This window comes from Hippocampus guttulatus, chromosome 6 (genome assembly GCF_054856545.1).
Source record: "Hippocampus guttulatus isolate MCC_2025c chromosome 6, RoL_Hgut_1.0, whole genome shotgun sequence".
Lineage (NCBI taxonomy): Eukaryota > Metazoa > Chordata > Actinopteri > Syngnathiformes > Syngnathidae > Hippocampus > Hippocampus guttulatus.
In genome coordinates this window covers 21403887-21415101 of record NC_141266.1, presented here as the reverse complement: position 1 = coordinate 21415101, position 11215 = coordinate 21403887, and the positions used below count along the sequence as shown (strand labels likewise).

Here is an 11215-nt window from a genome sequence, read left to right as displayed (position 1 = left end):
ATTGTCATCGATTGCCTCACATTTCAGAAAAGGCCAATCGCTCCATTGCATTTCGGTTTACTCTTTTCGCCAACAGGTCTGCATTCTATTGAGTGAGTTTGACTTGACTGTCAGTTCCTGAGAAATATTTACGGTATTTTCCGCACTGTAAGGCGCTATGGAGTATAAGGAGCACCTTCAATGAATGGCCTATTTTAAAACTGTTTTCATATATAGAGTGCCCCGCATGAGACGAATAGGATGGAAGCTACAATAAATCAAAAAAATATATATATCAACAACATCCCACTCAGATTTTTATTAAACAATCATTGCTAAACTGGACATAAATTCACAACCGACTTAAATCAACTATAAAATCATGAATTGACGTTTTGGCAGTTTGCAAATACTTTAAGGGATGACTCAACTTGAGGACGAGGCGGTGGCGTGGATGTAGGATTCGAGCAGGAAAATGGTTTCGTCCACTTGGTTCTCGGCCGAATCCAACCTTGTGCGGGAACAGGAACAAAGAGGAAGGACATCAGCGAGAATCCGAGGCGGCAAGTCGCCTGCACGCTCCGCACTCCTACTTATTGATATGAAGCCGCAGGGAGTCCAGCTGCTGCTTTTCGGGAGCCGTGATCATCTCCTCCACCTCCGTCAGCTGCTCCGGTTCGGCCCCGCCGGCCTGCAAGGAAGCCAGGATGGCCTCGATGCGCTGAGACTTCTCCAGGAGGCGCCTGCCAATCAAAAACAACACTTTGAAACTGCCTGACGCCCACGCCATTACGCAATCAACAAGAGCGGGTGCTCACTTGCTGTTGGATGTCTCAAACAGACGTCTGTGGATGAGGTTTGCCACCGTCTGCGCATGCACACACACACACACACACACACACACACACAATTCAAAAGCTTCCCTTCAGACATGGAGGGAAGGACAGCTTATGCACAGCTCTGGGGATAAAGGAAGATTCTGATTTTGCTACTTTTAATGTTATTTGAGTAAAACGGATTCGGACAGATATTAATTCTATAAACTGCTAGCAAAACTCCCAAATTTCAAATCCAAATACATGGATTTCCTTTTCCCGAGGTGGTTCTCAAAACGTGGTATGAGTACCCCTGGTGGTACGTGGGCTCCCTCTAGTGGCACAAGACGAACCACTGAATTAAATGTTACAAATTCCTAATGATACAAAGTTGTATTGTTTTATTTTGGGGGGGTTTTTTTAAATCCATATTTGTTAAGTACAGTTTGGTTGTATTTTTTTTTTTAATACAGTTGCTTATATTCCTGGATTTCAGCGCAGGACTGACATCGGAAAGTTGCAATGTTACGTTACATTGGCTTGCAATAATATCAAATATACGTTACAGGACTAAAGCCTTTGTCACATACTTAATAAAACCTACACAGTATTTTTAGGATGGTGGTAATTTGATGGCTATGCATTTTTTTTTTTTTTTAGATGTAAAAATTTCGAGACCCAGTGATTTGCCGCATTCATTGGCAAAAAATGTATTCAGGGCACAGCAGGTTTTACCTTGTAGCAGTTTTGAAGCAGCATCCTGGCCGTCGAGAGCTGATTGACGGTGTAGAGATAAAATGTGCGAGACGGAGCAAAGTCTGGAGTCTTTGGGATTTCCTGGCGAGAACAAAGGTTTGAAGCAAAAATTACAAAAAAAAAAAAAAAAAAAAAAAAAACTAAATGTGTTCTCTGAATGAGTTGTCTACCTGGAGCTGGACCAGGTTCTGTGAGAGAAGCGTGTAGAGCATGTCTTTGGCCTCCTTGGCGGAAATCATGGCAAAATCCTCCACCTGCTTCTGCTCCAGATGTTTCTTCTTCAGCAATAGGCGGAAAATGCGCGCCGATCGGGATCCGAACCTGCCAAAATGGGGTGACAAGGACACGGTTTGGATGGACGTGAGCTTCAAGTGGAGTGGGAAGGGTTCAAAGACGAGCTCACCTCTCCTGCACGACAGACTCCAGCGTGGCTCGCGCTAGATTGGAAAGTACTCGGTGCAAATCTGACACTTTAGTCAAGGACAGTGAGAGATTGTTATGTTTTTTTGGGGGGGGGGGGGGGGGTTCCAGTGCTTATAGTGACATCAGTTATTCGTTGCTCAGCAGGCCAATAATGGATATTTGAAGGCGATATTCATTTGGTGGTAAAAAGTGAAAATATTGACGTCAAAATTTTGAGTCATCGCGACAAACTCCCAGTGCTTCACTTGTTCAAATTCCTTCAAGGACACGAACCAGCTTTGCAGATTTGCAACACCAACGTTTTGTTTGTTCCTATTCTTATATCTGTGTTTAAAAATTCAAACAAAAAGCTTTTGAAATTGTCAACAACAAAAAAAAAAGCTCCCTAAAATTTTCCACAGTCAAACTGAAATCACAATTTTTTGCTTATCACTTATTACCATTTTTAAAAATATTTTTAAAAAGTACATTCACAACATGAGAATGTGACCAGTTTCAGGTGCTAGCAGAGAAGCTGACATCTCCAAATAACCCATTTCTTAATTGATTGCTTTATCGGACGTTAGATTTTGCAAAAAATGGCTGATGCCGATCTGCGCCACGATGTAGCCCAACCGTTTATCAGTCTATCACTAATTAAGGATATAAAGCTCAACTTGTTTGAGGAAGGCGGCCCGGTAGTCCAGTGGTTAGCACGTCGACTTCACAGTGCAGAGGTACCGGGTTCAATTCCAGCTCCGGCCTCCCTGTGTGGAGTTTGCATGTTCTCCCCGGGCCTGCGTGGGTTTTCTTCGGGTACTCCGGTTTCCTCCCACGTTCCAAAAGCATGCATGGCAGGCTGATTGAACACGCTAAAAATTGTCCCTAGGTGTGAGTGTGCATGGTTGTTTGTCTCTGTGTGCCCTGCGATTGGCTGGCAACCGATTCAGGGTGTCCCCTGCCTACTGCCCGAAGACGGCTGGGATAGGCTCCAGCACCCCCCGCGACCCTAGTGAGGATTAAGCGGTTTGGAAAATGGATGGATGGATTGTTTGAGGAAAATACATCCATCCATTTCCTATCCCGCTTATCCCGTTCAGTGTCATGGATGGGCTGGAGCCTTTACCAGCTGACTTTGGGGGAAAAAGGCAGAATAAACTCTGGATGAGTTGCCAGTTATTCTCTGGGCACATACAGACAAATTATCAGTTTTTTGTTTGTTTTTGTGTTTTGTTTGTTTGTTTGTTTGTTTTTTCAGAAAAGGATACTGACAACGTACATTCCGCCTCCACTCTCGCCAGCTTTGCTCACAAACTCCATCTAACAAAAAACATTGTGTGTTTGTTTGTTTGTTTTTTGGTGATGTGAAGTTGTCATACCGGGTCATCCACCAGCAGAGAGAGGTACTGGTCCAGAATTTGTCCGGGGATGTTGTAGCCAGCCGGCAGGGATTTGAAGATCTCGTTGGCCGACAGGGGCTTGGTGGAGGCGGCCGCTGGCGGGGTGGTCACCTCGCTCATCCTCAGCATGGTCCTTACGATCTCACTGCTGGTCTGATGTGAAAGCGCGGAGGCAAAAAAAAGCTTCAAATTCGACCGTGCGCAACGGCCAAGGTGACTGTGCCAAAAAGCCCGACCTGGTCCAGCTTGTTGGCCACCGCGCCGATGATGGCCTGGTCTCGAAAGTACATATGGAACCGCTCAAAGTTCACCTGCCAGTAAATGCCCTCGTCGCCGTGAGTCTGAGCAATAATTGAAACCAGATTCATTTGGTCAATTGTACTGAAAATATCAATGAGTATATGTGAGTGTGTGTGACAGGCACCGCTGAGTCCGTCCTGGCCTTCTTTGCAACGCTTTGCTCTTCGGCATCCTCCAACTGCCTCTTTCCTCGTCCCACCAACGTCACCTGCGGCACCGTGTAGCAGTCGGCAAAACTCTCTGGAGCCGGCGGCTCGGTGCTGGCGGGAGCTTCCGCTGAATCCGCAGCGGCTTTGCTTGCCGTCCGAGGGCAGCGTTGAAGAAAATGAGTCTCCACCAGTTTGGAAAAGGCAGAACACACTTCCTTGTATTCCATGCTGTGGCCCTCTGTCACAAGCAGCACAATGAGCCAAGGGAATTACAAAAAATAATAATAATAATTACAAATAGGGCGTGACGGATTCAGATTTTTTTTCTCTGTCTCCGCGTGTTCATGCACAGTTACGTGAAAACTACGTCATCTAAACTTTATCTGGTGTACAATCTGCACAAGACATCATTCTCCGCTACTCCAATTCTTTACTGTTCCATTATAAATTAAGATAATATCGGGCGTTTAATTGGTGATACTCCAGCCGATTATCGTTATTTTGAAAGGGCAAAAATGAATTGTGAATCGGCCAGGCCCTCCAAATTTTTTTTTCTAATTTCTTAATGTGTTACTGACCTTCCATGGTCTGCGTGAGGCGATCCGCGACTGTTTTAACGATGTTGCTCATGGTCACGCGACCTCTCTGCAGCATTTCCTCAACGATGAGCTCGCCGGTGTCGCCGTAGAGCGTCTTGGCGGTGTAGATGTAGCGCGGGTAGCGGAGGATCCTCAGAATGAGGTGGCAGCTGGCGCGATATTCGCTGGGGCTGCCGCGTCCTTTGCGGCCCGGGCTGAACACGCAAGTTCCGTGTTGCACCAGCACACAGAGCGACTTTTTCACCTGCCATCACAAGCCCAAAACGGCCATGAAAACGTGCACCGTACCTCCATTCACCTTCTTGGGGAGATAATAAAACACATTCAGAACTACCAAGTTTAAAATTGCCCCGCTGGAAGTGTTTTTTGACAAGAAAAGTGAGTTTGCTGCTTTTTTATTCCCATAATTTAATACAATCTTTACTTCGGGTCCATGGAAGAAAATGCTCCTCAAAATCATAAAGTTGCTCCTTAAATGAAGTCACTGATGAGCAGAACTGCCCCACAGACAAAACATAATTTGGAGCCTTGGGCTTGGCTTCTCGCCCAGTAAGCGGAGACGGGCTCTACCTGACCCACGACCCTCATGAGGACAAACATTGTAAAAAGTAGATACATTTTGCATCATTACAAGAGTAACATGTAATACAAGAAGCGGGGTTACCAAATCCAGAGAGACGCCAGTTTCCTGAAGGATGTTCCTCAGATTTTGAGTGCCACCTCTGAGCAGAGTTGTGCCCACTTTCTCCACAACTTCTCCAAAGTGCTCCCGAAGCAGAAGCCCGCATAGACGCACCTCCTGGGAAGTCATCTTCCCCAATTTTTTTAAAATAAAAAATAAACACAATTACAGTAATAAAGACGCGCTAACAACGCTACAAAACGAAAGGTACTGTTGAATATGAAAGGAGTGACACTTTCGTCATGTGATTTACAGTAAAGGGATTCTTTTTCTAGCCACAATCCTTTTTATTCAGCGACTGTTTAAAGTTTAAAATGTGTCTCTCACGTGAAGAGCAAACCTGTGGACGAGGTTAACGCATTGTGAGGCTGCGTCATGTCGCCGCGGATACCGGAAGTAGTGGCACAGTTGACAGTAAGATCGTATTCATTTCCGGGGACGCCTACGTGGTGCATTTTGGGAATTGTAGTTGACAAACTGGGTGACAAGTCAACTCCTGAATTAACGACAACAACAAGTTCATATTGTACTCATATTACTGTTTTTAATTCAGTAGTCGAAGTTAAAAACCTAATAATATTTTGTGAGCGTCTACATTTGTTGTTGCTCTGTTGTCCAAGTAGGTGCGCAAAGGGTTAAATATTTTCTTACCCAAACAAGAGCTGAAATTCAACACTATTATTAACTGCGCACGCCTTTCTCTTCCCGAAACCAGGTAAATTTGTTCTCTTTTGTATAAGAAATTGTAAAGAAAACGAATATGTCGCTCTTGTTTAACTTGCTGATCTGATCACCACCACGTATGACGTATTTCATAAGAATAAGGAGAAGAAAACCTATATGCGTCTCTTTTAACACTTACAGAACATCGATTATCGTGATGGAACAAGTTCCTCGCTGTGTTAAAAGTATAATTGGCACACATCGGATTTTTATATGAAAAGTGCAAAGGCAAAAGAAAGAAAAGCAAAACATGACGTGTTGTTCACAGATTCACACACACACACACACACACACGCACACACACACGCACACACACGCACACACACACACACACACACACACACACGCACACACACACACACACACACACACACTTCAGACTTCCAAGGTGGCTTTGTTCATGATATGGAGGATTTGCAAAAGATCTGTCAAGATCTTCAGTTGCTCAACAACAACAAAAAAAGTCTGCAAGTAGTAAAAATGGAGATTAACAGTGATTGTGTGGGAAGTGAACTTGCGGCTGGGTGGAGAGGAATCCCGTGATCAACAGCACATTTTAAAATGACCACAAGATGTGCTGTGTATTAATTTTGACCAAAACAAATGCAGAGATATTTTTAATTCTGTTTCGCAAAAAAATGTGTTTCTTGCTAAGCTCGTTCAATCACCCTGTGACAAAATGGGAAAACGTTTGTAAATGCCAAAAGAGGCTTGAAGAAGGCAAAAAAAAACAAACACTTTTTTTTTTCCTTATTCGACAAGGCCTTACGAAATGAGACTCCTCCTCTCACTCTGTCTGAGTTTCTTGGCAACAATGTGGTGAAGTGGCTTTGCAACGAGCACCAAAGCAGCGAGCGGAATAGTGCGGCAAATAACCGAAGACAGGTTCCCCACAAAAAAAAAAAAAAAGTGACTGCGTTATTTCTCCTTCCAGACTGGAACGGCAGGATGCCTCTGAGTATCACCAGGGCCCCCGGAGTCACCGTGTTGACGCTGACGTCGGACCCCGAAAGCAACTGGCCTCCTTTGTGCCATCTCATCAAGGGCCTGTGCTACAGCCCCTCATGCTATGAGGTGTCCCAGCACCTGAAGGCGAATATGGGCTCTTCTCAAGTCATACTGGGGGTGAGCTTTCAAGCGAACACACTTGAAATACGACAGTTGGGCCGATTGCGCTTTTTGGGGTGACGGTTCACCATCGAGCGAAATTCTACTGCTGCTGTATACCGTAACATTTTAGTGTCATCAGCAGAAAAATTCACTGGAAGACTCACAGAAAGGGAGAGGTTCTTGCTATAGAAGAACAAGTTGCGCAAAACATAGTCACACAAATATACGTTCAGTGTTTTTTTTTTTTTTTTAATCTACTCACCATTATTTGAAAACTGGACAATTCGTTTAAGAGGTGATCCTAGGACCTCCCCATACTTTTTGTTTTTGTCCAAATTTAAAACAAATAAGTGAAAGATCAATATTTTAGATACCTCGATATGTTGGACAAATGAATTTACTGTGGAAAACTTTTCATTCTTGGAGTTCCGGGCACTTTTTTTGTTGGAATTTGAAAACAAAGGGAGAAAAAAAAAATCAACATGTTGAAAATATGAAACGCCATATTTTCCCTTTTACTAACAAATAAACATCGACTCCAAATGTGGGCATCCTCGACAACTAAAGGGGTCAGTGCTGAAAAAAAAAAGAATTTGTCTAATTTTTGCGCCATTGTGAAATTTCACCCCAAAAGCCAACATCACAAACTTTTCGGGTGTTCATTTAGTCAGGACGAGCCGGCGATGACACCTGCTGGGTTCTCCCCATCATAGGCCCTCCAGATCATGGTGGGCTTGACCACCATTGCTGTCGGCATCATCCCCATGTTCGGCGGTTACGAAAACCCCTGGTGGAATATGGACGTCAATTTGTTCTCGTTATGGATGGGACCAGTGGTAAGCTAAGCAACGCCCACATTCAGTCGAGTAATCTGCCACCTTTTTGCTCTTTCGAAAATCACCCTGAGAAGCCTCCACGGCCCAGGCTAGATAGTAATTAGTGTCAAGGAAGTATGTTGATGTGCCACATCTGAACCGAGAGTCAAACTGTATATGGCGAGCGGGAACGGTGTTTAGCCTGTGTTGTCAGTGGAAGGTACAGAGAGTTTAAGCTTTTATCGTCTAAATGGCCACCTGTTTTATTTATTTATTTTTAATTTAATTAAACAAGAATTCCGCCCTTTGCAGGGCCCCTTGTTTTTTTTTTTTGTTTGTTTTTAAATTAAACAAGGATTCAGCCCTTTGCGGCGCCCCTTGATGCCATGCTAGCGAAAGCAGACTGGTTGTTGGACCACCGCCTCAAAACAGGCGAAGTAAAGCGAGTGTATAAAATTTGCCGGAATTCATTTCTGTGAGGCTGTGGCTGACCCGCTATAAAGTGTAGAAATTTGGAAAAAGGTGGCACTTTTTTAAAACTTTGTACCCTCTAATTGTTACTTTTCTTCATTTTGATACATATTTCAAAGTTTTTTTTTGGCCCACTTCTACAATTACGATACACTCTTCAACTTTCATTGGCTTAATGGAGAAGGGGAAACAAAGTTGAAAATAAAACGACAATAAATATGCTTTCTAAAAATATTAACTCTCTCGTGAGTGTCAATGTTACTTTTTGGTTATGTATAGGAAGCAGGTCACATTGATCTGTCTACATTTTTAGTGTCCCAAAAAAAAAAAAACACCACAAGAGAAGACTTGTGCTTGAGATTGTGATTAAAATGACGAATGTGTCTGCAATTTTGATCGGTTGTTTCTCTTTCTGCTTCTCCTGTAGTTTGTGCTCTTCGGTATCGTCTGCATTTTGTCTCAGAAGTACCCGAGTCGATGTCTGGTGAGCAACATTTTTACATTGGAAAAAAAAAACCATTTTGGGAGACAAATAACCTTCTCGACTGTCCGACGTTTTGCTTTATATGTTAGCATTTACCGTTAGCATTGACTTGCATCCGCTAAAGTTGATGTGGCCAAGCTAACGTGTTTCGAGTTGGAGGTAAAAAAACTTTTGGGATTCCAAAAAAAAAAAAAAACACTGTCGTTAACGATAATTTGCGAAGAGGCCTTTGCCTGGAAGCAAGTCGGAAACTGATGACGCTTAAGAGGCTAAACGCCTTCGGAGACATTACGTAGATGTCGTTCGTTCATTGATAGCGTCTAGATAAGATGAGTGCATATTGTTTCATGAAAAAAAAACCATGAAGTGATGAAGCGACAAATTTGTTTGCGATATTGTGGGAATCTGACTTGTGTCTTCCTGACTTAGTTTGTTTACGCTTATTTGGAAGAATTTTGTCAAGTTATAGTTAGCATTCGAAAGCCCGCGAGTCAAAGTGAACAACTTCGATTTGAAGTAGATCAGTTCATTTGCCATTATTTTAGCATCTAACCCAAACATGTAAGTATAATACATTTGTTGTTTATTGTAATACGGATTCATTTATCCGTTGTGTTAGTTAAAAAAAAATGGGTGAGGACCTTGAAGGGGGCGGGGGGGGGGGGGGGGGTCCGCATCGTAAATAGCAATTGTTGCAGTTTTATTTTTCAAAATCATTCAGTCTTAATAACGTCCCATTTTTTGACGGCAAGAGAGTAAAAACGTGTGCTAAGGACTACTTTGAAAAGTAGCTTTCAATAAGTTTAAGTGCATTTTAATAAATCTAAATTTTTCTTTTTTAGGTCATCGTCAATGCGGTTCTGAACATCTGCGGCATGTTATTCGCCATGGCCGACCTGATCCTGTGTGCCATCAACATTGGCGTGATTGACATTTGGGACATATGCCAGCCTGACTACTGGACCCCGGACAACCCCACGGACAACCCCACGCAGAGTCCCAACGAGAAGTACTTGGAAAAACGATGCTGGCAGGGCGTTGACCTCATGCTTGTAAGACTTCAGCGCCTTTTTACATATCAAGTAAATTCAAATATGCAAAGACCGAACCATGCAGTAAAGCCCGATCCGTCTGGATTATTTTATTTAGCAGATTCCAATATTTGTCATCATGAAATCCCAATAGCCGAATACAGATGAATAAAATAAAATTTTTGGTCCCTTAATGCTTTTAACAAAATTCTGAATTATTTTACAAAACAATTTGGCATTTGTATTACTTTGTTTTTAGGAAATATTTTTTCCTTCAAAATGTTTTCTAGTGTACAAAATTGAGCATACTCCTTATGGTCATATTTTGTGGTTGAGAGGCCTTCAATTTTGCTTTTCTGTTATTTCTTATGGGACCAGTGGAATTTTTTTTTGTAGCCTTTTTTCTCCACATCTCGAAAAACATGCTTGCAGCTCTTCCCAAAGCACCCACCTGATCTGAGGCCCTTGATAACATTACTCTGCCGTCTCCAGATGTTTCTGAGAGGCATCAACGGTATCCTGCTGCTATTGGCTGTCGTGCAGCTGTTCCTGTCACTCAGTGCCGCGATCTTGGCCAGCAAGGCTCTGAGGAGGGGCGAAAAGAAATGCCAGGTAACACCAACTTATCATGTTACTGAGTCAAATTGACCCCTTGTTTGAAAAAATAAAAAAATTTAAACATGGGAAGCAATTTAGGAGGTCTGTATATAGTTGAGTACAGTTGAATATAGTCTTGCTGGTGTCATTAGCTACCAGCAGGGCAACAACAGCCAAAGGTTCAACTGTTCCAATCTTGGCCCGTAAGATAAATGACGATTAATACAAACTTTATAAAAACTTAACATAAGTTAATAAAATGTTAAGAAATAATGGGTTTTGATATATTTTATGCTTCCATTGAATGCACATCGTGCTGATCCAGTTGCTATGCACGCCTTGACCAGCTGGGGGCAGTACACAACAACTATTGTAGCACACAAAGACTTTCACAATTGAAGTAAACTGCATTCATGTTATTGAATGAAGAAAATGTACGAATATCGTTACATGCGTCTGTGTGTGGAACTAAAACATTTGTGCATTATTTTTAGGGCGTTGATGATCCAGAAGTATACAAGGCGCTTCTGGAGGAGGAGGAAGTCATCGCCAAACCTTCACCCTAAAACAGGAATTTTTTCTTTATCATCTGGGAAACTTTCTGCTTTATATACGATGGAGCCTTTATCATGCTGCCACTTTACAGCATCTCCAACAGCACTTTTATAATATCGTTTGGATATTTCATGCACTTATTGAATCATTTCATATCATTTCAAACGTTTACAAACTTGGCTGAATTTCTACATAGATTTTCCGCTTCTAATTGCACTTGCTGATATGGTAATTATTTTTTTTCATACTGTTCTTGTATACTGGAAGTGAAAGAGAGATTTTGCATGTTTAAAAATAAAATCTATATGTTGTTCGTTGTGAAATAAATAATGTGTCACAACACCAGT

At 42.5% G+C, this 11215-nt stretch overlaps 2 protein-coding genes across 3 annotated transcripts; one reads left to right on the top strand and one right to left on the bottom strand.

Moving 5' to 3' along the window:
• Nucleotides 1-283: 283 nt before the first annotated feature.
• On the bottom strand, nt 284-5496 carry polr3c (polymerase (RNA) III (DNA directed) polypeptide C). Its single transcript, XM_086112898.1, has 12 exons — nt 5065-5496; nt 4380-4644; nt 3777-4039; nt 3589-3693; nt 3332-3505; nt 3221-3272; nt 1954-2014; nt 1721-1871; nt 1530-1631; nt 798-847; nt 573-722; nt 284-490 (listed from the first exon to the last, which is right to left on the bottom strand). Exons 1-12 carry the CDS (start codon nt 5209-5211, stop codon nt 406-408), a joined length of 1605 nt encoding a protein of 534 aa, XP_085969024.1. The 5' UTR covers nt 5212-5496; the 3' UTR covers nt 284-405.
• A 102-nt stretch (nt 5497-5598) lies between these two features.
• LOC147204144 (uncharacterized) lies at nt 5599-11213 on the top strand. Of its 2 annotated transcripts, XM_086112899.1 has the most exons (7): nt 5608-5797; nt 6740-6930; nt 7629-7751; nt 8629-8685; nt 9528-9737; nt 10209-10328; nt 10808-11213. In XM_086112899.1, exons 2-7 carry the CDS (start codon nt 6754-6756, stop codon nt 10877-10879), a joined length of 759 nt encoding a protein of 252 aa, XP_085969025.1. In that variant the 5' UTR covers nt 5608-5797; nt 6740-6753; the 3' UTR covers nt 10880-11213. The 2 variants fall into 2 exon arrangements, with proteins under 2 accessions (XP_085969026.1, XP_085969025.1); XM_086112900.1 differs by lacking the exon at nt 8629-8685 and having other exon boundaries at nt 5599-5797.
• The last annotated feature ends 2 nt before the right edge of the window (nt 11214-11215 follow it).

Coding starts and splice junctions, on each gene's coding strand:
- polr3c (XM_086112898.1), bottom strand. CDS start 5,211: ATGACTTCCCAGGAGGTGCGTCTATGCGGGCTTCTGCTTCGGGAGCAC. Junction 4,040..4,379: donor CCTCACGCAGACCATGGAAG/GTCAGTAACACA, acceptor TGCTTGTGACAG/AGGGCCACAGCATGGAATAC. Junction 1,632..1,720: donor AGAACCTGGTCCAGCTCCAG/GTAGACAACTCA, acceptor TGTTCTCGCCAG/GAAATCCCAAAGACTCCAGA.
- LOC147204144 (XM_086112899.1), top strand. CDS start 6,754: ATGCCTCTGAGTATCACCAGGGCCCCCGGAGTCACCGTGTTGACGCTG. Junction 7,752..8,628: donor CGTTATGGATGGGACCAGTG/GTAAGCTAAGCA, acceptor CTTCTCCTGTAG/TTTGTGCTCTTCGGTATCGT. Junction 10,329..10,807: donor GGGGCGAAAAGAAATGCCAG/GTAACACCAACT, acceptor CATTATTTTTAG/GGCGTTGATGATCCAGAAGT.